Source organism: Aythya fuligula, chromosome 9 (genome assembly GCF_009819795.1).
Source record: "Aythya fuligula isolate bAytFul2 chromosome 9, bAytFul2.pri, whole genome shotgun sequence".
In the NCBI taxonomy this organism is placed as follows: Eukaryota; Metazoa; Chordata; class Aves; order Anseriformes; family Anatidae; genus Aythya; species Aythya fuligula.
The window spans coordinates 24,907,895-24,928,982 of NC_045567.1; the positions used below are offsets into that span (position 1 = coordinate 24,907,895).

The 21,088-nt window shown below is 41.3% G+C and overlaps 1 protein-coding gene across 1 annotated transcript in view; it reads left to right on the forward strand.

Moving 5' to 3' along the window:
* Positions 1 to 1,329: 1,329 nt before the first annotated feature.
* VEPH1 (ventricular zone expressed PH domain containing 1) overlaps positions 1,330 to 21,088 on the forward strand; it is a 79,123-nt gene continuing 59,364 nt past the window's right edge. The window contains exons 1-5 of the mRNA XM_032193777.1: positions 1,330 to 1,388; positions 8,613 to 8,683; positions 13,035 to 13,326; positions 14,542 to 14,757; positions 19,284 to 19,458. Coding sequence (XP_032049668.1) covers positions 13,189 to 13,326; positions 14,542 to 14,757; positions 19,284 to 19,458 — 529 coding nt within the window. The 5' untranslated portion in view covers positions 1,330 to 1,388; positions 8,613 to 8,683; positions 13,035 to 13,188. The remainder of the gene's footprint in view (positions 1,389 to 8,612; positions 8,684 to 13,034; positions 13,327 to 14,541; positions 14,758 to 19,283; positions 19,459 to 21,088) is intronic.

Genomic DNA, 21,088 nt, shown 5'->3' on the forward strand with positions numbered 1-21,088 from the left:
CAGGTGTGTCTATACCTGACAGCTCTTGCCTCAGCACAAGGATGTAGGTTAGATCACATCTTGAGGCTTTTCCAATCCTACGTTTCTATGGTTTCATGCTCATTTTATACAGAGACTTTCTTCTGCAAATGTAGCAAACAAAATTAGGTCTAGGAAAGCAGTTTTCCTAGGCATACATACTAGTGCTGATATTAATTCATTTAAATAATTTCTCCCGTGAGGTGTTGTCTATTTATTATTTTTTTTCTGTTGCCTGGTTTCCTTAAGCCATGAAATAAGTGCCACTGCTCAGCTCTGCCATTGTTGACTTTAGCGTTCCTGGTGGAAGTACTGTTCCTTATGTTTGTATCTTTCAAAGCATTGTGCTCATCTGTGAGCTATAGAATTAATGATGGTAAGCTTTTGAAGTATTATATCCTGAACAGATGTTTCAGTAGTTTTTAAATACTGACTCTTACTTTGGCATCTATCCATAGCCAAGAGGAGAACCTGTTCACAGGAAAGGCATGAGCTCATTGTACCACTGTGCGCTGCGTTTCTTTCTCAAAAGGTAGCAGAAATGCTTGTATTAATTTTAAATGCGGAGCTATGGAACGGATTATCTGGTATCATTAGTAGCTTCAGAGGATAGGTGTTTAATATTAATAATCACTGTTAGCCTATAGCTTAATTAGGATGAGAAGTGTCTGGATGCTGTGCAGCACCAGTCTTGGTTCTAGATGCTGTTCCTGTCTGCAGCAGGCACGTCCTGGCTGCTGAGCTTTTGTCTCCAGGCAGCTGAGAACAGCATGTCCTCACTGCTGCTTATCAATACTGCTTCTCCTCCCTGGTTCTGGGACTCTTTAAAAGGTTTCTGGCTCTTAACCAGAAATGAAGAGCGTGAGTGCCTATTGAAACAGTCCCTTGCAGTCAGGCAGTTTTTTCTTCTGTGTGGGAGTAGCTGCCTTTGCTCTCCTGAGGTAAGTTTTCTTGACTTCTGCTCTCAGGGACAGAATACAAGGGTTACTTGGGCTGTCAGCAGCAGTTTAATTCATTTGCCTGACTACCCTTAAAAAGACTTTGCTTAAGCCAAGTGCAGATTTCTGCCCATTCAGGGTTGAAAGGGTAGGAAAGTAGGAAAAACATACAGAAATTTAGAAGTGAAAAATACAACGGAACTGTTGAAGTGCTCCTCAACTTGCAGAGCTTGTAACTGCGGAGGCGCAAATCCACACTCAATATGCTGCTTGGTACAGTATATAAACACTCTGCAGTGGAGTTATGCAGCTCAATTACCACAATTCATAAACTATGCAGCTCAATTAAGAAGGCCCTTTATGTGGGAAACAATGTGAATGGAAATAGATGCCTGAAGTAAAAAAATGCAGTTCAGTTGGAAAATGATTCAGGTAGGTAATGAAAATATGCTATCTGATATGCAAGATGTGAATGTGAGAGGGTGTGTGTGTGTGTGTGTGTGTGCATGTGAGTGTGTAAAAATAGGTTGGGTGTGTCTACAGTTTGTCCATCACAGCAAGGAAGGATGCTGAGCAGCTGAAGAACCGTCAGACGGGCCTGAAGTGACATTTGTTTGTTGCCTGTGAGTGTTTTGGAACTTTCTCCAAAACAGCACTGGCTATCAAGAAATAAGTATTCAAACTTTTCTGTTTCTGATATAGTTTATCAATGAGATGGCACTTCGATGCACAGCAGATGTTGTCTTTTGTGATGCAGATGAGCCTTTTGGAGCAGTGCAGCTGATAATGAGCTCTGTGTATTGTTACAAGATAGGGCTGCCAGGCAATAGCCACCTACCAACCCAACTAACGAACAGCTACAGTGCTGAGGCAGAGTCTGGTTCCTCTGAGACAACGGGTCAAATCCTATGGTTTTTAGTCTTCATTGAGGGAAAACCTATTTTAATCAACAGCAGCTTTGACTTTGGAACACGGGGTTTGGCCTTTAGAAATAAACAGCTATTCTAAAAGTGTCAAACCAGATTGCTTTGTCAGTAATTGGAGTATAAACAATCCTCACTGTACAAATAATAAGTAGAATAGTTTAAAAAAATAGTGTTAATATCGAATTTGATAGAAATATTAGGTTGATAACTAACAGTTTGTTTGGCAGGAGAGTTTACTATCCTAAATAATCCAGTGTATGAAATTATGCAAGTACATGAATTATTGGACTGCTGCCAGTCAAGTGCATGGCCCAGAAATACTTTTTGTAAACTAGTCCATATAGGAACCAAAGATTACTTCATAAATGCCTGTGTCATTATTCACTTCTTTATCTGGGGCAGCAAATAGGCATAAGGAAACTTGTGGAAATACCTACTGGGAGAACAAAAGTTGAAAACAGAACTTCTAAGAGTTGCTCAATTGACTTCAGTGAGCTTTTGGGAGGTTCCTCAGAGGAATGGACACACCAGAATATGTTATCTGGAAGGAAACAAAATCAAATTATATGTATCTCATTATGGTAGAGGAAGCACTGAATCTGTTTCTATAGTTCTTGGACAAAATTGCTAATATCTGTGTAAAAGATGCAGCTGTGAACTAGTTAACTATGTGGCAAAGAATTTACTTACAAAGGAGATGTTCCCATGTTCCTCAAGGTATTTGTGTCCTCACTGATTCTATGAGAGTCAGAGGAATTTTGCCAGATTTTAAAAATCTGAGTGGATTAAGCAAACAGTCATCAGTGTCTTGCCTAGCAAGATTTTGAGGCATCAGTGCACATACTTGAAGGACAGCAGTAGGCACTGCGCCATCTGGGCTAAATCTGCCTAATGCTACCAGGGGTGGCTGACCACCAGGCCCTACAACACAGAGCTAAACTTTGTTATCTGAGCTTGCTGATCATCTGAACGCAGACTTCAGACTAATAATTGCCTGATTTTGAAGTTTTTGAATGTAAACTATTTGGAGGCATGATCCATAACTTCTGTACTATCCTCACTGGTTTCTGTGGCAGATTTTGGGCATACAACAGATTTCTGGCATCTAGATGGATGCAGGGACATAAACCTGATTTTTTTTTTCCTATTAGCTTTTTACTTTAGTAGGTTGTGGGTGTTTGTGGATTTTTATGAACACTCTAAATTAAAGAGACTTCAGCTTGACTGTGAAATTAATAGAGATATCAAAAAGCCCACTGTCATTCTACAACAATTGTTAATTATTTACAAGCAAACTTCTGCAAGAACAGTATTGTAGCTGTCAGCATTGTTGTTATTAAAATTAAACTGCTTTGTCTGAGTAGAAGATAACACGACTCATTTAGGCTAAACGCAATGAATACAGAATATTCTGTTTCTCTTCACCAATTAGTCAGAGAGAACAATAGCATCTTTCTTTCCTAACAAGACGTTTATTTAAACAAGTCTAACAAAATACATTATACAAAATACAATATACAAAATACTTTAAGAAGGGCACAAATTCATTGCAGCTATTATGAAGGTTAAAACCAAGTTTTTTCTAGGGTGGGAAACCTCTTCATAAAGCCAATTCTCCTCTTCCAGATAGTGAAATACACATGTAAGTCTTTTTGCCTTATTGCAATACATTGTTTGTTGTGTGCATTATATGCTTCAGAGGCACGAGTTGCACAAGTGCTATTTATTGTCTTTAATTTCATTTGTCTTTCCAAGCATATCCTGGTCCAGTGGTATTCGGTGTTCTTTGTGTAGCTGATTACATTTTTTATAAACAGTAAGAGGGAAGCTGAAGAACATTCAAGAGGACTGCAGCGGGTGGCTTGACTCAGGCTTCCCGTGACATTCGTTAACGTCCAATCCTGCATTAACTAACATTTCATTGTCTTAGTGACATCAGTGGTGTATAACAATGAATCCATCAATGAAAAAACAAGCTAATTAAGGTATGAATATGTCAGGGTTATAAAGGGTGATGCTAGCATGGCAAAGCCCTGCAGCGAGTGTACAGTTTGGAAACAGATTGGAAGGGACTGAAGCCCTAGCCAGGAAAGTGCCATGTTGCTGTGTCTTTCTTCAAGGTAATGCCATCAGTCTTCTTTTCTAAGCTCATTTGGGTCTCTTGCGCCTGATCTTTGCTTTGCCTTATACTCCTTAGTCAGCTGTCTCTGTTGGTTTTCTCCCTGACTATACAGATGATTCTGGGAGCAGAGAACATTGACTCCAGGGTAAGATATATTCTGTGCAGGACCCCTTGCTGCTGTCCACCTCATGGCATTAAGGGAATGGGTTGTCTGAGAAGGCAGTCAACGTTCATCTTCTCCTTTTTAGTGTAGCTATCAGAAGAGCTTTTCCACATAAATCTTCTCAGGATTGTGATTAGCTCTGACTGGAGTTGTGTTTGAGTAAGCACAAAACCAGCTTGTGGTTCTACTTTTCCTTCTGTATAAAAATTTGAAAAGATTGTCAGACACCGAGGGGAAATGTTACTTCTGTTGCTTGCAGTGAGTGAAGGAATCAACCTGTTAATTCCCACTGTGCAGTAACCTAAATCAGATGCAGAAGTAGAATCCAAGATCCTCTTTATGCTCTCCTAAGACAGTAGTTAGGCCATGCTGCTTTTTAAAATGCTTTCTAACATCTCATGTTTAGAAAACAATTTTTAGAGTGAAGGTTTGTGTTCTGCTAACAACCTGTAAGTCTGGCATAGCCTCACAGAGGAAGGAGGGAAGCAAACTGTGTGTTTCAATGCATACTAAGTTAAAAGGAAGATACAGTGAACACAATCATAAAAAAAAAAAAAGTCTCTTAGCTTCATTAAAGTATGTGTTCACCCACCGTTAATTCTGTATTTGGTTGTAGAGGCCATGCTGCAATGATCTGGAGCCACAAAGCTATTCTGAGTGCTTACTGTTAAAATCAAGGACTCGTAACTTAATTGTATACTCTGTGGAGCAGATTTTTTTAAACCAGAATTTATGAATCCTTACTGTGTTGCAAAAAGGCAAAGGACTTAACAAAAATGCTACAAACGTGCCTCCTCATTATCTTTGGGCAAACAGCTTTTCTTTTCTTCTGGATAAGTAGCTGGCTGAGAGTGCTCGACGTTACCCCTTGCTGTTCTGTGAGGTGGCCAAAGCCATATCCAAATAACCATTATTAGAAAAATGCCAGTGCTGGGACACTCCCAGTGTGGGTTTGCTCCTATGCTCAGCAAGGAGAGGAAAATATAGCCCAGTATAAATTCTGTCAAGCTCCCCGTGGGCCTGTGTGTAGGGTAGGGTTTAGTTACGGTTAATGCTTTGGAAATGTGGAATTTACTTATCAAAGGAAAGCTAAAGGGAGAAGTATACAGACGTGCTTAATGTGGAAGGCAAGCACGTTCAGCTGGCATGAGAAATCTGCCAGGCAGATTTAGAAATGATTTCTCCACTGCAGCTGCCAAGCTTTGGAGGTGGTGAGGTAGGTCCCGAGCACAGGTTTCAGCCGGGCGGCGGCACTTTGTGAGGGCTGCCTGAAATTCTGTGGGTTGGCGAGACAGGACAGGTGCCACCTGAAAGGATGCACGTCCTGCCTGGCATCCGGCTCCTTCCCCAATTTTCCTTGGGCTGGTGTTCCTCCAAAGACACAGAGCCCAGCCTTCTCGCCGACTTCTGACAAGAGGCCCCATATGATATTATATTAACTGCTGCAATTTCCTCGTTGCTCTTAAGCAAGTTATTAATTAACTGAATGTAACCACCGGCTGTTGATAAAATCCTTTTAACTAATTCAAATTCCATATCGAGCTCGGAGCATTTCCACTCAAGCTGCTGCCGACTTTAAGCTTTTGGGAAGAATTAGTTCTGAGCTGTTTTTGAGTTCTGGAGTTGGGGAAAATGGAGAGAAGATATTTGTTTGCTTGATTCCACATGACAACTCCAGGGTAACTGAATAGACTGCACGGTTGGTTTGACAAGGCTGTGCACCGAGCCAGCAGCCTCGCATACCAGAGACAGGGGGATGGAAGGGGAACTGACAGTTGTAATGGATTTTCTCAGAATTTCTCTAAAGACCAACAATTTGCCTTCAATTATTAATGTTTTTCAGAGGTTTCTCTCCTGAGAGGTATGAATAACTAACTTAAATAAATATGCATTCATGTAACACTTTCAATAATGAATAAATTACTGCATGGAAAGAAGTTGAGTAGCACATCCAAATATTAAATAATGGAAGAGGTTTTTGAGAGCGTATAAAATGTTGTCTTTAATACTGGTTAAGTGACTGGTTTTTTTCTGTGAACGCAGGAACTGTGGCTGTTACATGTATAAATGCATTACAATAATGTTTGTTAAAAACCTGTTGTAAATTAGCTCGTAGCTGACTAGAGAGAAAAAGCAGTGCCTGTGCATCGGGGTGTGTTACAGCACGGGCGTTAATCCCGCGGCGTTCTTGATTCATCTTGGGGCTCAAATGTGTTTTGCTTTCTTCCCTGCTCTCTGAAGGCACTCTGCACCCCGTGCTGTGGGATTATTGCCTTACGTTAGGGGAACTTGGAAAATACGGACTAGAGAAGGTGTTGTTTGTACTAAAATATGTACTGAAGAGAGGCTGGAGTGGATTGCCACATACCTGGGAGGAACCTTAGGATATTCAGGGATTGTTTGGTGCCTGCCAGTTCAGGAGACATTGAAGGACAGGGACTTGATTTATTATTACTTTTTAATCACTCTAGTCCCATTTTTACTTCCAGAGTGAAATTCTTGAAGACTTTATCCCGTTGTCATCTCCTGATGGTCTGTTCTGTTTAGTCTCTCGTGCTCTTTAGACAGAAATGCACGTTTTTACACTGAGTAAAACTTTCTAACATGTCCTTTTCCTGTAATGTCTCTATAGCGTTGAAAACCCGTCATGTATATGGATTCTCTCTAAGAAATACTTGAAAATGGTGAACTTCTGACAGCATCACCATGACAATAAGTGCATTGGTATTTGTTACATGAAGCAATTTAGCATATGTAAGCAATGTTATTCTAGCATAATATTTTAACGAAGCTACTTACAAATTGACTTCTTGCACATCTGTCTTACTAATTTTTAAAAATGTTTTTGCTGTGTTACTTATGGCATTAGCGTGTTCTGAAACAACAGCCACATGTAAGCCTCTGACTTTATTATTTCTATACTGAAAATTGTAGAAAACTCTCTTAATAGTACATAGGTTATCAAGCAGATATGTTAAATTATTAATTTATTTTTATTTTTTTTTCTGGTCAAGTTACAAACCTTTCACAAGAGGCACACCTAACAGCTTTACAGGTACATTCTTTCCACTCTCTGTCGGCTTTGTTCTGCATGGATTTTTGCAGCCCAAATTGCGACAGATCTGTGAGATCTGGCTCACTTAAAGCATCATCTGAGCTGTAAAACCTACCAATTAAGCCAGTCAATCACAGGGGAGAATATTTACATGGTGGTTTGCATGTCAAGGAGGAGTACTGACCTTAAATTGGGAAAAGACCTCCCTAAAAGCCCTGCAACCTGTTAGAAGAGATGGATCTTAAGAGGCAGTACGTTTCCTCTGATTGTTTTACAGTTGCTTCCAGTAAGAATACAATTTATTTTTGTATGAGGACTGGGCATTAGTCAGTTTGCAGCTCCCAGGGCTGCAGCAAGGTGTTCCGTTAGCCCCCCCCAAAAATAATAAATCCTAATTAGTAGACTTAATGTTTCATTGTTTGATTATCTGGTCCAGCTCAGCATCCATGGGATCTCCAGACGACATGAAGTGTGGAAACCTGTCATGACAGAAAAAAAACAGAGGCTTGTAGCAAACAATGGTTGTTTTGTGGGAAGAGTTTAAATATATGCAGCTGATCCCATGGGAACTGCTGTAGTCTATTCACCCTGTGTGAAAATGATGCTCTTTCAAAATAATCTTTAATCCTTTTCTTTCACTGAAAAATGTGAGAACTTTATTTAAAAGTTTCGAAAGAGCGCTCTATTTTAGTAAGTAAATGTGTTTCAAATACAAAAATAAATCAAATTATTATTGTAACACGGAGGGGGGCGGTTGTCCAAAATATCTTGCAATATTCTCTCCATAAATTACGTATGTGAATGTTCTTGGGAAAGTTTCAGGCCCAAAATAATCAGGAAACGTATCCGTGCTTTCTTTTTTTCCTGCATGGATGCATGTGGGGAAGGAAGTATCCAACAGTCTTGGAGACATTAGGAACTGTTGTGACCGAGACATCCTTTTTCTAATTCCGCAGAACAGATTTTTCCTGTGAGGTGGGGGTGAAGGATTTCAAGAGAAGGGAATCCTGCTGTATACACAGAGAGAAAGTTTACTTTGAAGGTGATTGTAATCTTCCTCCTATTCATAGAAAAGTAAAATAAAACTAAATGTGCAGTTGTTGGAAATATTTGTCCCCACCCCCAGAGAGAATGGGAATCCAAACCTCTCTTTGTTCAATCCATGCGTGTGTGAATAACATCAAACTCCCACAGGGTTTTGTAGAGCTGCTGTCCTATTTATTTTCCTGTGGTTTTTTGTTTTTAATAGGACCATGTCCTAAATATTAAACCCAGTTCAGTGAAATACAGTCTTACTCCTGGTGGTATCATGCAGCATGTTTTATAGTCTGCACACCCAGTGCTGAAAAGGCAGAGTTACTAACACAGTTGTGCTTTTGCTTTCCTGTAGCGTCTTTCATCCAAGGCATCCAAAGCACTTCATACAATCCAGTGTATTAAGCATGGCAACATGTCTGTGAGGTAAGGAAATTTATGTATTTATTTATTTATTCCTTTTTCTTGATAGAATAGTCAAAGCATTGGGCTGGGATTGCATGGGATTGCCATGGTACAGCAAGACCTCTGGCCTCCCAGTCCTTTAACACAACTCTCTTCACTTAAGGAGAATTCTCTCTTGTGTAATTTGCTTGACAACTAAATCTAAAATAATTTTTGCACTGGGTGTTCAGTTTATACTGAAAAGGAAATTTGCCTTTTCTTTATCAAAGAGTTCTGGCTTTTAGGGTTGCTTGATCCGTCAGTAAAGAAGAAACATCAGCTGGCAAGGCTCTAGTTTGAAGCTGTGCTGCGGTGTTTGAGGAGAACCATGCTCAGTGCCTGTGGCAAAATGGGTGTCGTGGAAGTGAATGGGGTTTGGGAAGTGCTGAATGGATTAAGAATTTGGCGCCCTCGCTGTGCACTACCTTAGGAGTAGAGCCTGTCCTTGGTGGGGCTCCAGCAAGGTTCATCCTCCCGGCCTGTTGTCCTTCAATGTGCTCAACAGCAACCAGTCAGAGGCTTTGAGAGTTTATCCCTCATGGCTGTGGGTTATGGATTTTACTGCAGAGATGAGTTAGCTCAGGACTCGGTAATGTTTAACTTTGTTCTGAAACGCAGTATGATGTAAATTCCCTTCTAATTTGCTTGAACAGTGCAGTAAGAGGTTAGGTGCCTCTTGCTTTCTAGTGAGAAAACTGGAAGATGCTGTAAGGTTCACTTAGCATTAACTGCAGGTAGCCTGCGTTTCCAAAAATTTCTTAAGTATAGTGAGGGGTTTTCCATATTTCTGTTGTTTAGTGTACAGCTAGATTAACAACATGGCACAGTTCTTCAGAGATTGCCCTTTTGTTTTCAGTGGGATAGCACCATCTGGTAAAACTGAGCAACCATACTTTCATCTCAAGTCCTTTGCGAGTTATGGAAATGACTCTAACTTCTTGCAGCCTTTGCCCCACTAAAAATTCAACGTATCTTATTCCTTTCCCTTCCTCTCTGATTCCAAAAATACTTTTTTTTTTTTTTTTTTTTTTTTTTTTTTTTTTTTTTTTTTTTTGTCCTTCTAATGTCTTTCTGCAGAATCTGAGTTCCTGATAAAACTATGACTCTTTTTTTAGCTGAGTTCAATTGGCTCTTGGATGCCTTTAGGTCCGACCGCCCTTTTACGTGAATTTTTTATTGTTAATCTTCTTTTATTGGGGGAATTATTTTGCAAACAGACCAATTCAATTGCTTCAAGCTCTGAAACCTGTCAGGCTAGCTTTTGTTCTGATTGCTTCTGATAAGGAGCTTTGGTAAGAATGTTGTGCCTCCAGCAAGTTAAGAGACTCACCTTGGAGGGGAGCAGCTTCAAGGTCCCAGGGAACACGTGGCTCTTTAAGTTTGTCATGAAAAAGGAATCTAGGTGTAGCAAAAAACAGAATAAAAAATTTGAATTAAATGTGGGAGAGCACCATGAACCTGTGGAAATGGGCTGTGGTATCAGCTGTCTCTTTTTATGCATAATGATGACCTGGAGTTTGTTACAAGAGCTGGAGTCGCTGCTTTCTTCCCATGTTTTGACCACGTGAAGGTGTAGATCCCAGCTGTTTGCCCCCATGGACACAGCACTGACAGGGAGGGAGGAACTTTGGCAAGTCCTTTTGCCTATTTTCTATTAACTGTGTACGTGAGGTACAAATGTAAGTCTGATCTCAGATGCTGATCAGACAGGGATGTCTGTCCTGTTGAACAAGAAGATTCTGACGATGTGGAATTGAGCTGGTGAGGCATCTCAGGAACCACACTCTGAAGCAATTTAATTGTCCAACCAGGTTCTATTTTTTAAGAATAAAAGACATTTATTATGTTTTATCTTTTCTTCAGTGGCAGCTACCTACTAGCAGTAAACTGAAATATTGTAGTGAGTAAGGAGATGCTCAAAGAACAATTTTCTCCTTGTAAGACCTACGCAAGAAGAGTCTTTTGGGCACTTGTACATAATTTAAGTATTAAGATGACAATACAATTCCATTTCAAAGAGTTTATGGTTAAGTAAATGTTTTCAATATTGTCTTTATTGCCTATAAACCACGTACAAATGGAACCATTCCATCAGAGAGAACAGGACCTTTCTGAGAAACTCTCCTGCAGAAGCACATTGAGTAGAAAGAATCTCATTTGCAAAAGGCCAAGAAAAGGTAGCTGTGTTTCAGGGCATCCGATCAAAGGCAGGACTCAAATGGATCTTCATACCTGAAGCATTTTTCTGAATTCTCTATCCAGATTTTGTTGTGCTACTTCTAAAAGTAATGTTAAAAGCCAAAAAACTTCAGACCCTCTTTTGTATTCATGCAAAGTGTTACAGAATGATAGCATTTATTCCTTTGGACAGAAAAATCTCCTCTATTGCAAGAACAAGAACAAGTGAACAAAACAGTGTGAGCTTACTGAGTTTTTCTTTTTAGCCTTCTTCCCAGGAAAGGATAGCTTTCCACTAACACAGAGAGTTCTGTTTTCTCTATTAAAAACAACCGCAGTCAAGTGGAATAGGCTTTGTATTTTGTCCTAGAAACAGAGCGTTTCATTCAAAGATAAGGCCTCTCTGCGTTTAGGTTCATTTAGTCACCTGACGGAGAGATTGGTAACTTTTAGGCTGCTTTAGTCTGCATTCCTGAAATGCTTTACTCCTGGCACTGCAATTAACAGCTTCGGGTTCACTGCTTACCACCAGATTCCCCAGCTTTCCACTCGTGCCCTTGGATGTTGCCTGTGGGAGCTGGAGAGCAGAGCAAACAGGCTTTGTTTCGAAGAGCACAAACTTTACACCTGTAAACATCAGTGGGGATGGCACTGGGAAACCGTGAACAGGTAAAAAAAAAAAAAAAAAATCAGTTTGTCTATGGCTTTTTGAAGTTTTATTTGTAAATTTGAGAATTGCTGAATTGCTGTGGAGGAGTATGATGGGCCTGGTCTCCTCTGTTGGAGACAGAGCACCCTCACCTTACTTGGTGACTGCTGGTTTAGGTCTTCGAGCTTGTCAGGAGAATTGAGCCCCTTGGGCCTTGGGGTTTAGCGTTTCATTAGCTTTTTTTTCTGCTTTTGTCTTGCTGCAAATAATAAAAAAAAAAAGAAACACCATGTAATGATATTGATAGATTTAAAATTATCTATTAAATTAACTATTTAAATCATTTTAAATAGTTAAATAGTTTAAATTATAAAACAGGCTAATGGGAGATCAAAGTCGGGGTTTTGTCTGTTCTGTTAAAATAGAGATTGTTTCAATGAACTATTTCTGGAAAGTTCTCAGTGTTTTGCATTGGTTTTGCCCTTACTTGATGTTTTGCATTATTTTTCTGAAAAACAGTGTAAAATAGAGCACAGGAATTAAGGATACTCTATATATTTCAGTTAATAATTACATGATGAACTATGTTCATCAGCTCAGAAGAGGAGTTTGCCCGTGAATGCACCACGTGGGCAATCTGGAAGCGTGCTTGGTAGATCTCTTGCTATCCTCCAAATCAGTAAATATTTTTTATGATATGAATAAGTGAAGACAGAGGGAATTTTTTCCCCTGTGACATAATGTTTGTGTTCTCAGGTTTCAGGCTGGGTAGGTGCATAGCCAGGGCTGCTTACAGCCCGCGGTGCCAGCTGCTGTGCTCCTGCTGCAGCACCTGAGCTGTCGGCACGACGTTGGGGCACGTGTGGCTGTGCACACCTTCAGCTAACCCAAACCTGCATGAAAGCAAGGTGCTGTTCGATTCCCACACTTGTCGTGCTCATCCAGCTCCTTCGTCGCGCTGTCCAGGTTATGAATTGCCTACTTGTCATAAGATTCCCTTTTCTCCTGTATTTTACTTCTGCTAAGTGTCAAATCTCAGACATTTTTACCCCTCTACGTAATATAGAGAAATTTTGCTCATTGGAAACACAGACCATGCTATTTCTGCAATGTGCATAGAAGCTCTATGAAGCTCGAATCCAGCTCTAGCACTGCTTTTCCAGTGCATAACACTTGAAACCAACTCAAATCTGTGCATTAAATGAGGACCATATCTAGCAGGTGTCTAATGTCATACCTTTATGTTGACCACCTTTGACTCACAGTCATGAGTCTCTTGCACTCTGCAAAGCCAACCCCATGAGTGGCAAAGCTGAAACTTTCTTGTTCAAATTCAACATGCGGTTCATGGTAGGTCCTTGAGGACATCCCTAGATCAGGGATTCTGCATACTGCTTACATGCATCATTTAAAAATCTTTGCTAAACTGGGTGATAGTGAATGTATTTGCTAATTTTTCCTTCTTTTTTTTTTTTTTTAATTTTTTATTTTTTATTTTCCTTTTAGGTTGTGGCCAAAGAAGTCTTGAAATGTGCCACAGATCTATTCTTCATATTACAGTGATGGCCAGTCCGCAGGGTTGTTCCCGTTCTGTCCTCATCTAACTCCTTCGTTCATATGCTGCATGCGGAGGCCTGGCTGAGTGGCAGCAAACACAGCCATGCATCATCTCTTCGGGCTGGTTTTGGCACAGAAGGACCTTTCACGTGCAGGGGATCTCTTCTCCTTAGATGATGCTGAAATTGAAGGAAGCCTTTCGGAAGCTCTTGAACAGATAAGAATAATTAGTTCATCTCCTGTAAGTGAAACACTGTCCTCTAATAATTTTTCATGTGATTCAATATATCATAGAAACAAAGCATTAAAAGTGGTGACATACACAATTCAAGGTTTTAAACTAAAGAATGCCATACAAAATGTAAGATGAGTGTCCAGCTTTTGCTCCTGCATTTATTCATGGACAGCTCCAGGCTTGGGGCTTGTTGCAGTGAGCTGGTTACACAAACACTGCTGGCTCCTTTGAGGTGAAGTGTGTGTGGCTACAAAATGCTTGGTGAGCTTCTGAAAGGAGGCAGGATGATGCTGCCAGCACCAGAGTCCAGCCCCATGTCTCCTCAGACTACCTTTGTCACCTCTTTGTCCCCGTGTTTTGCCTTTAACTTGTCTGGTTACAGAGCAAGTTGTGCACAGTTTAATGATCAGCTCATCCAGTCCTTAATTATATTTCACAGCAGACTTGAGCCAGAGCCTCAGAACCCCTCAAATGCACTTCTGGCTGGAGTGTGTGCCAGAAGGGAAGGGCAAGCTCTTAGGAGCGCTAGGATACTCAAGTAGCAACACAAATACCTGTTCCAACAGCTGTGCTTTTCTGGTGTGTTACATCATTGTGATTTTTAAAATCAGTTTTGGCAATGTGCAAACCTTACAAGACCTGACTCCATGATTCTCCCCAGCAGCCTTTTATGTTATCACACAGTGCTGCTGCTTCATTGCCACGTGGCTTGTGTGTCAGTAATTACAGGGGATTACAGGGCTTTGCAATAAAGCCCGTTTAATTAATTTTTATTTGTGTTATGTTAATGCTAATTGAAACTAACCGTGCTTACACCAGGGACCTAACATGATGGGAAATATTTGGGACCGTGCATTTGGCTGTATGTAGGTAACAATTTCAGTGTGAGTTTTGGGATGCTTATGGGAGAAGATGCCCACACGAGTGTTTATAAGGCATGCAGCTGCAGTCTGTGGTCAAGAAGGCCATGCTTTGAGACAGTCTGCTAAAAATCGTGTGATAACATAACCTGTATCTTAACAGTAATGAGAATTAAGACTAGGAACAGCAAGTGTATCATCTATGATGTGGCTGATTTGTTTTTACTCATGCTAAACACTAATTCTGAAGGTGGAAGTGAGCAAACAATAGGCAGCTACAAAAATCTCAAGCCTTCTGGTTAGTTTTATGGGGTCTGATAAAGGATGTGCATTCACTGGCTGATGTCTTTATTTGATCCAGGACTACCAAACCAATGACAACGACCAGGCTGTGGTGGAAATCTGCATCACTCGCATCACCACTGCCATCAGGGAGACCGAGTCCATCGAGAAGCACGGGAAAGCCCTCGTGGCTCTGTGGGAGTCGTGCCTGGAGCACAACCTGAAGCCTTCTGGAAAAGATGAGGACACGCCACACACCAAAATAGCATCTGATATCATGAGCTGTATCTTGCAGGTAAGAACGAGCTGGAAAAAGCAAGGGAGTGTCATGCATTCCTCAGCTATCCAGCTTTATCTCTGAAAAAGCAGTTGTGCCTCATGTTTTCTAAGGGTGCATGAGAGTAGTTGCATTTGTTTAAAACCAAGAATATGACCCCAAATGTTAATGTACATTATCGCATATATGTGGTAATATTCTGACGAATCAAACGTTTTGGCAGATTACTTATCTTTAGAAATATTGTGACTATTTAGTGCCAGATTTTGTTATCTTAATGCTTGTCAATTCCAAGTATTTCATTTAATGTAAGAAAGTGGGAGACGCAGGGCTACCATTTTCTGTGGTTACAGAAAGTTTCATTGGAAAGCACTTAAATTGGGAAAAGTTATTCTTTGGAACTGTTCTGGAAGGCAGAAAAATACTGAAGACATTTTAATAACGTGGCATTTAGGTCACTGGATATCCTGTCAGCAAGGAGACTCTCCCTCTAAATTCGGATTGCAAAAGCTGAGTCCAGATACAATGCAGAAAACTGCCTTCTGACCTAAAACCTGATTGCTGATTGCTACTGCTCTAAGCAGAGGACTAGAAAGAGGTTATGCCCTGGTCAAGAGTGTTGAAATAATTTCTTAGAATATTTTACTAAATGCTGGAGGCAGCAACAATAATATGGAAAAAGTATTTAGGTCCCAAAAATGTTTGCTCGAAGAACAGCTGAAAATAGGTCCTGTCTGAACCCTGTAAATGCAAGACTAAAAATAAGACCTCAAAGTATACAGCGGCCTTTTAGGGTAGGAGTAGGCTGTTCCAAGGCTTTCTAAGAAGGTAATCTTAGGGTGAAAAGCCATTTAAAGATGGGGAGGAGGAAAAAAATCCTCCTAAGACCCAAGCTGATTTAATATGGGATTTATATATATATATATTACTATATTATAATATTAAAATATATTATATTAAATATAATATTAATATATATATATATATATATCCAGAGTCTCTTCTGTGGGTACAATGTATGGGTCAGACACAGCAGTTTTTTCTCCAAATGCCATGAGTGTGTTTTTGTGTGGACTGCTTTGGGGTGGTGTTTGCAGCATGGCTGCTGTCTCATAATTCCTTTCTGTACCTCTTAAAATCAGATGTGGGTTTTCTAGTGCTTTCACTGTAAGAATTGCAGCGGTACTGGCACGCGTACGTCACTGTCCCATGAAAGCTGCTGCTTAGCCCCTTGTAGGATTGCTCAATAAACTTCCTGAGATTCCTCATCTAGTTTTGCTGAAGGTATTTAAAATCCAAAAGAAACAAGAAGTTTCAGGAAAAAAAAAAAAAAAAAAAGTGGAATTAAAAATGAATTTTCTTCAATTAAACTTTAGTTTACAATGATTTGTGGTCAGTTGTTTACTCTTAGTCCGTCACTGACGATACACAAAGAAGTATTACAACAAAATATTAAAAAAAAAAGGATGAAACTTCCTTGCCTGAAGCCAGCTTCTTGCCGATATTGGTTTGGGAAGAGAAGGAGTTTATTCTAGCCAGACATGAGGTCAAGTCTGTGGATGAGATTTAGCAGGATTCCTTCTGTGCTGCGCTGGGAGCTGCGATTCGTAAGCTGCAGGAGCAGGGCCTGGTAAAGCATCCTTTGAAGGTCAGTGGTGTGCTGGGGGGGTCACGTCGTGTCTGCCCTGCTCTGTGAACGGCTGGCTTTGCCAAGGGCCGTGCCCCCGATACGCAGGGGGTGCTGCTCACTTCCCTTTCTGTCTCGAGTCCCTGGGGGTGAGGCAGGAACTGGCTTTGGATGCTGGCTGCAGCACCACTTCAACTTCCCAGACCAAAGGCTGTAGACTGTAAAATCATATCGTACTTTACAGGAATGCCACAGTGCTCCACGGCTCGTCCAAGCCTTCAGTCTGCGCTGTTGGCAACTGCGTGCCGAAATCAAGCGAGCTCTTATCCAAATGTTTTCGGGATTGCACTGTGTTACAGATTGCTTTGAGAGAGGAGTTCACTGAAATGGGAATTATAAAAACAGAGCTGCTTTGAGCAAGTTTCTTCGCATAAAAGAAGAACGAAAGGCATAAACTGGGTTTTTATGCAATATGCGAGGGTTAGTTGAAGTAGTAATGAATATCTGACAGCTGGGTTGAATCTCACAGCATGTTTCTGTTGATATTAGCAGCAGGGAGGTCCCCTAGGTTTGCAAACAGCACTATATCATATTATTGAAATCTGGTTTTCATTGTCACCTACACATAAGTGTGCTGTCATGCCCTGATATTATTTATAAAGGCGCAAATGGAACCTTTCTCCTTCCATCTGAATTAAAACCTTTTCTTAACTATTTCACCTTTATCATAGGTCAAAAAAAAATAATAAAAATCCTATTCTTTGGAATTTTCTTAGATCTTTTTAATACTAGTCAGAGGGCCAAGTCTTATCTTCCCCTTCTTTCTCCATGGAGCCCTAGAGTATAAAATGGAGGCAGAATTTGGCTCCCACTCAGTAGTGCCTCCCCTCCAAACGCAAGGAGGCATTATGTTGATTTAAATGTGCTGCTGCCTGAAGGTCTATTCACTTTAAGGGTTTTTGTGAAAATGCAGTATTTGGTCATGTGGCAGTTGCCCCAGTGAGCTGTGGCAGTGCCTAGGTGTTGCTGCAGCCCTCAGGGGCTGGTGCAAAGGGGCCATCCCAGAGCTGCTGCATCACTCACTGCTTGGCAGGTCTCTGTTGCAGGCATGAGTCCTCACAGCTGGTTAACTTGGCTTTTTTGCATTGGTTGAGCAGCAAACTGCAGCCTTAATTAGGGTCAGCCGTGCTCTCCGTGAGGCTAATGGCCAAGGCAGTTACTACTCACAGAGGCAGAGCTGGCCTAGCAGGCAACGTAACTGGGTATATGGAACAATAGATTTGTGGTTTTTTCTTGTGTTTAAATTTATTTTTTTCAGTGCTGCTCCAGAATGAGCATGTGTTAAGTCTGGCCTGCCTTCCCTTGCACTACTTTGTTGCTTTCAGGAACATCTGGGTCCCAGTGGTTGCCTGTGATTTCAGATGCTAATTAAATCTAATCATATTGCAGGACTATTTTCAAAAACAACGACGTACTCTGGTTTCAAAGAGATATTCAAAACTGAGTGAAGATGAGAGAAAAGCACTGATTAAGGAGGTTTCAGAGAGAATGTAGATCCTCAATTGCACGTAAACAAATATGTCCTGCTTGTTTCAAGAGCAGTGAGGTAACTTAACTCGGGAACATAACAGGTAATAGAGGTTTATAATCTGTGCACGCAATTTTGCACACACAAATAGTTGCAGAAAATCCTTACCCGAATCTCAAAACTTAAGTATGTGTGCAGGTAACCCTAAGATCACTGAAGCTCGATGCCATTTTGAGGACAGAAGTCAGCTGTCTTTAGTCCCAAGTGTAGGCAAAAAATCATTTGACCCTGGTGCTCAGAGGAATTGACTGGAATTTAAGAAGGGAAATCTTAATTATCAGAGAAAAATTGTTGGTTACCCTGTGAACAAGCCTTCCAGAACACGTCCTCACGTGTACTCTTTTCCTCGTTTGACAGGTGTGCCTTTGATTTCAGAGTTAATTACATCTACCCCCTGTCCTTCAAAAAGGGCTTCTTTGTTTTCACTTACTTGGAGCTGCAATTTGAAAAGAGCTCTCAATATTCCGTGAATTGTGCTGTAAGGTTTTGAGTTACAGCTTTGGGCTGTCTTCACACATGGCTGCCATATTCATGCCTTGCTGTAAATTCTGAGGAACACAACTAAACAAACGAGGAACTCGGACAGAAACATCATAGTTATGCCAAATACAAGGGAGACCCTGTGCTGCAGAACCGCGTGGTTCTAGGGTCTTCTTCCTCATGTTTGTGCTGTGCTCTGATGCCGTTTCTGGACATGAAAGCAGCTCAGGCCTTTGAGCTTTCCCCAGGTGGCCTCTGGGGAGGGTAGGTGTTGCAGGGCAGGGGCAGCAGGGCACTGGAGGATGCAGGGCAGGGGAAGGAAGCAAACCTCTCAGCAGCAGCAGCAGCAAAATGCTGCCTGGATGCTGTGCCCGCAGGTAGGGCTGCCCTGCTGGGGTGAAAGGCAGCAATGGGTCTGCTAGGGTGGTGAGCAATATTTACTGGTCAACAGCAGGAGTGATGCTCTGAGGTATTTCCTGTGCTTTGGGGTGGAAAATTACCTATTCTGTCTGGATAATGGATGCGGCTTCTGCTGTGTTCTCTGATGGCACAAAACAGAATGTATAGTTAGAAATGTTACAGCGGTTAACGTTTAAGTAGTGCACTCAGTATTGTGTTTTCTCCTCCTCTTGCAAAATACAAAAATGGATGTATTGTCATCATCCCCTGCTGCAGCAGTTTTAAGTTTCCTTATGTGCTCTTTCTTTGAAGTCTGTTTCCAGTGGTGTTACCAAAACATAACCTTTTTTGACCTGTTTTTTTCTTCCTCCAATTCTGATCAGCAGGAGACTTCATTTTAATAATTTTTTTCAGCGGCTTATTTTTCAGTGTTTCTTCATGTTGTTCCAGAACTACAATCGACCTCCAGTAATGGCCTTAGCTGTCCCAGTGGCGGTGAAATTTCTCCAGAGAGGCAATAAGGAGCTGTGCAGAAACATGTCGAGTTACCTATCCTTGGCTGCAATAGCCAAAGCGGACCTGTTGGCTGATCACACAGATGCCATCGTCAAAAGTGTCCTTCAAGGTATGAACACACTGAGATTCTGGGTTTAGTCCTGCAGTGTGCCCATAATTATTAATTAGTCTGTAGTAGGTGTATATACAAACATACAAATAAACGTTTTATGCACAAAAACACTTACGAGACATGTATGTATAAAACATGCACGCAAGCATTCATAAGCATTTGATGAAATATATCAGATGCAATCTAAAATAACAGAGTGCATCAAGGAACACCTTCTAAGACTATGTGAATTTAATGAACCTTGTTGACTGCGGAAGATTCATTGCAGATTGGATGACCCACAGGGCAGGAAATATATCTGTAGTTGCTATTGCACTGTACTAATGGACTTCAAATAATAAGCTGTGCTAGGAGACACTAGTTACTGGGCTCTTATCCTTTCTATTAGTGTCATTGGCAATACTCCAAAATATAAATGAGGATGAAATGAATCCCGTTCTGTGGCAAAGTAGTCAGATGTAAGATATAAAAGCTTTATGGTGATGCTTTAGTCTTGCCCACATCAGTAGTTTTAGACAGTTTTGTTGCTAAACTCCGTAAATTTTACTTTTGTGGTTTAAAAAGAAACCAAAAATATTCATACCTCTGCAAAAGTAAGTAAAGGTAGTAAAGTTCACAATGTTCGTTGCAATATAGTGCTACTGCAGCAGTAAAGTCATTGTTTTCTCAAGCACAGGTAATAGCAATGAGTACCAATAGCTGTATAATTATGTTGCCGGGGAAGCAGGGCACTATGAACAGCAAGATGAAGTGACACAAGTTTTGGGGCACAGCCATAAGTTTAGGAAAAGAGCGACAAATGCCCACAACTGAAGGATTTGACTGTGCCTGCTGGTTTTCATGCATTTATATTATTCCACCAGCAGATGTTGCTGTGGACATCAGAGATAGAAATTGCAGATTGGAGGAGAGTACTCTGCACAGGCACAGTGCTCTGCTCTGCATACCGGCTTCACAGCACCGTACACAGTTTGTGGTTCAGGCATGAAAAGGTTGGTGTGCAGCAGGCTAAGAACCACGAGAAGAAGCTGTTTGAGAAGGGAAGCAAGAGGGTGTTAAAGATGGCTTTACGAAGCAGTGCAGAGACAAAGGGCCTTGTTCTGGTGCTGCGCAGACTGGGTGCAGCCTAGTGGCACCAGCGAGACTGATAGCAGGCTTTGGTCTGCTGCCTGCGAGTGTTTGAGAGCTGACTGGGTTTTTGGCTACTTGGGGCAACTGCTTGGCTGCACAATCAGTTTCTTATCGTCCTAGTTAAGAGAGCTCTTTAGAGTGAGCATGTAACTACTCTGTTCTGTGCAGTGTGAACTCAGCCTCTAAGCACGTGTGTGTCTGTGCCGTGCGCGTGATGCTGACAGGCCGCGTGCTGGCACCTTCCATCAGGATAAGGGACCAGGCAGCCTTATTCCTGCTTCCAGGGGATGGCAGCAGAACCAGCGTATGGTTATCTGAGGGTCCCACTGCTGCTCTGTCTTCTGGGGGAGCTGGGGCAGCGTGCACGTGCTGCTGTGCTGGGCAGAGGCTGGCTACAGAGCAGGGCTGAGCTCAACGCTGCACACCAGGTTATGGGACTCACCTCTGCTCCTTCGAGTTTGTTCTCAGTGCAGGAGCAGGATCGCAGAGGCTCTTC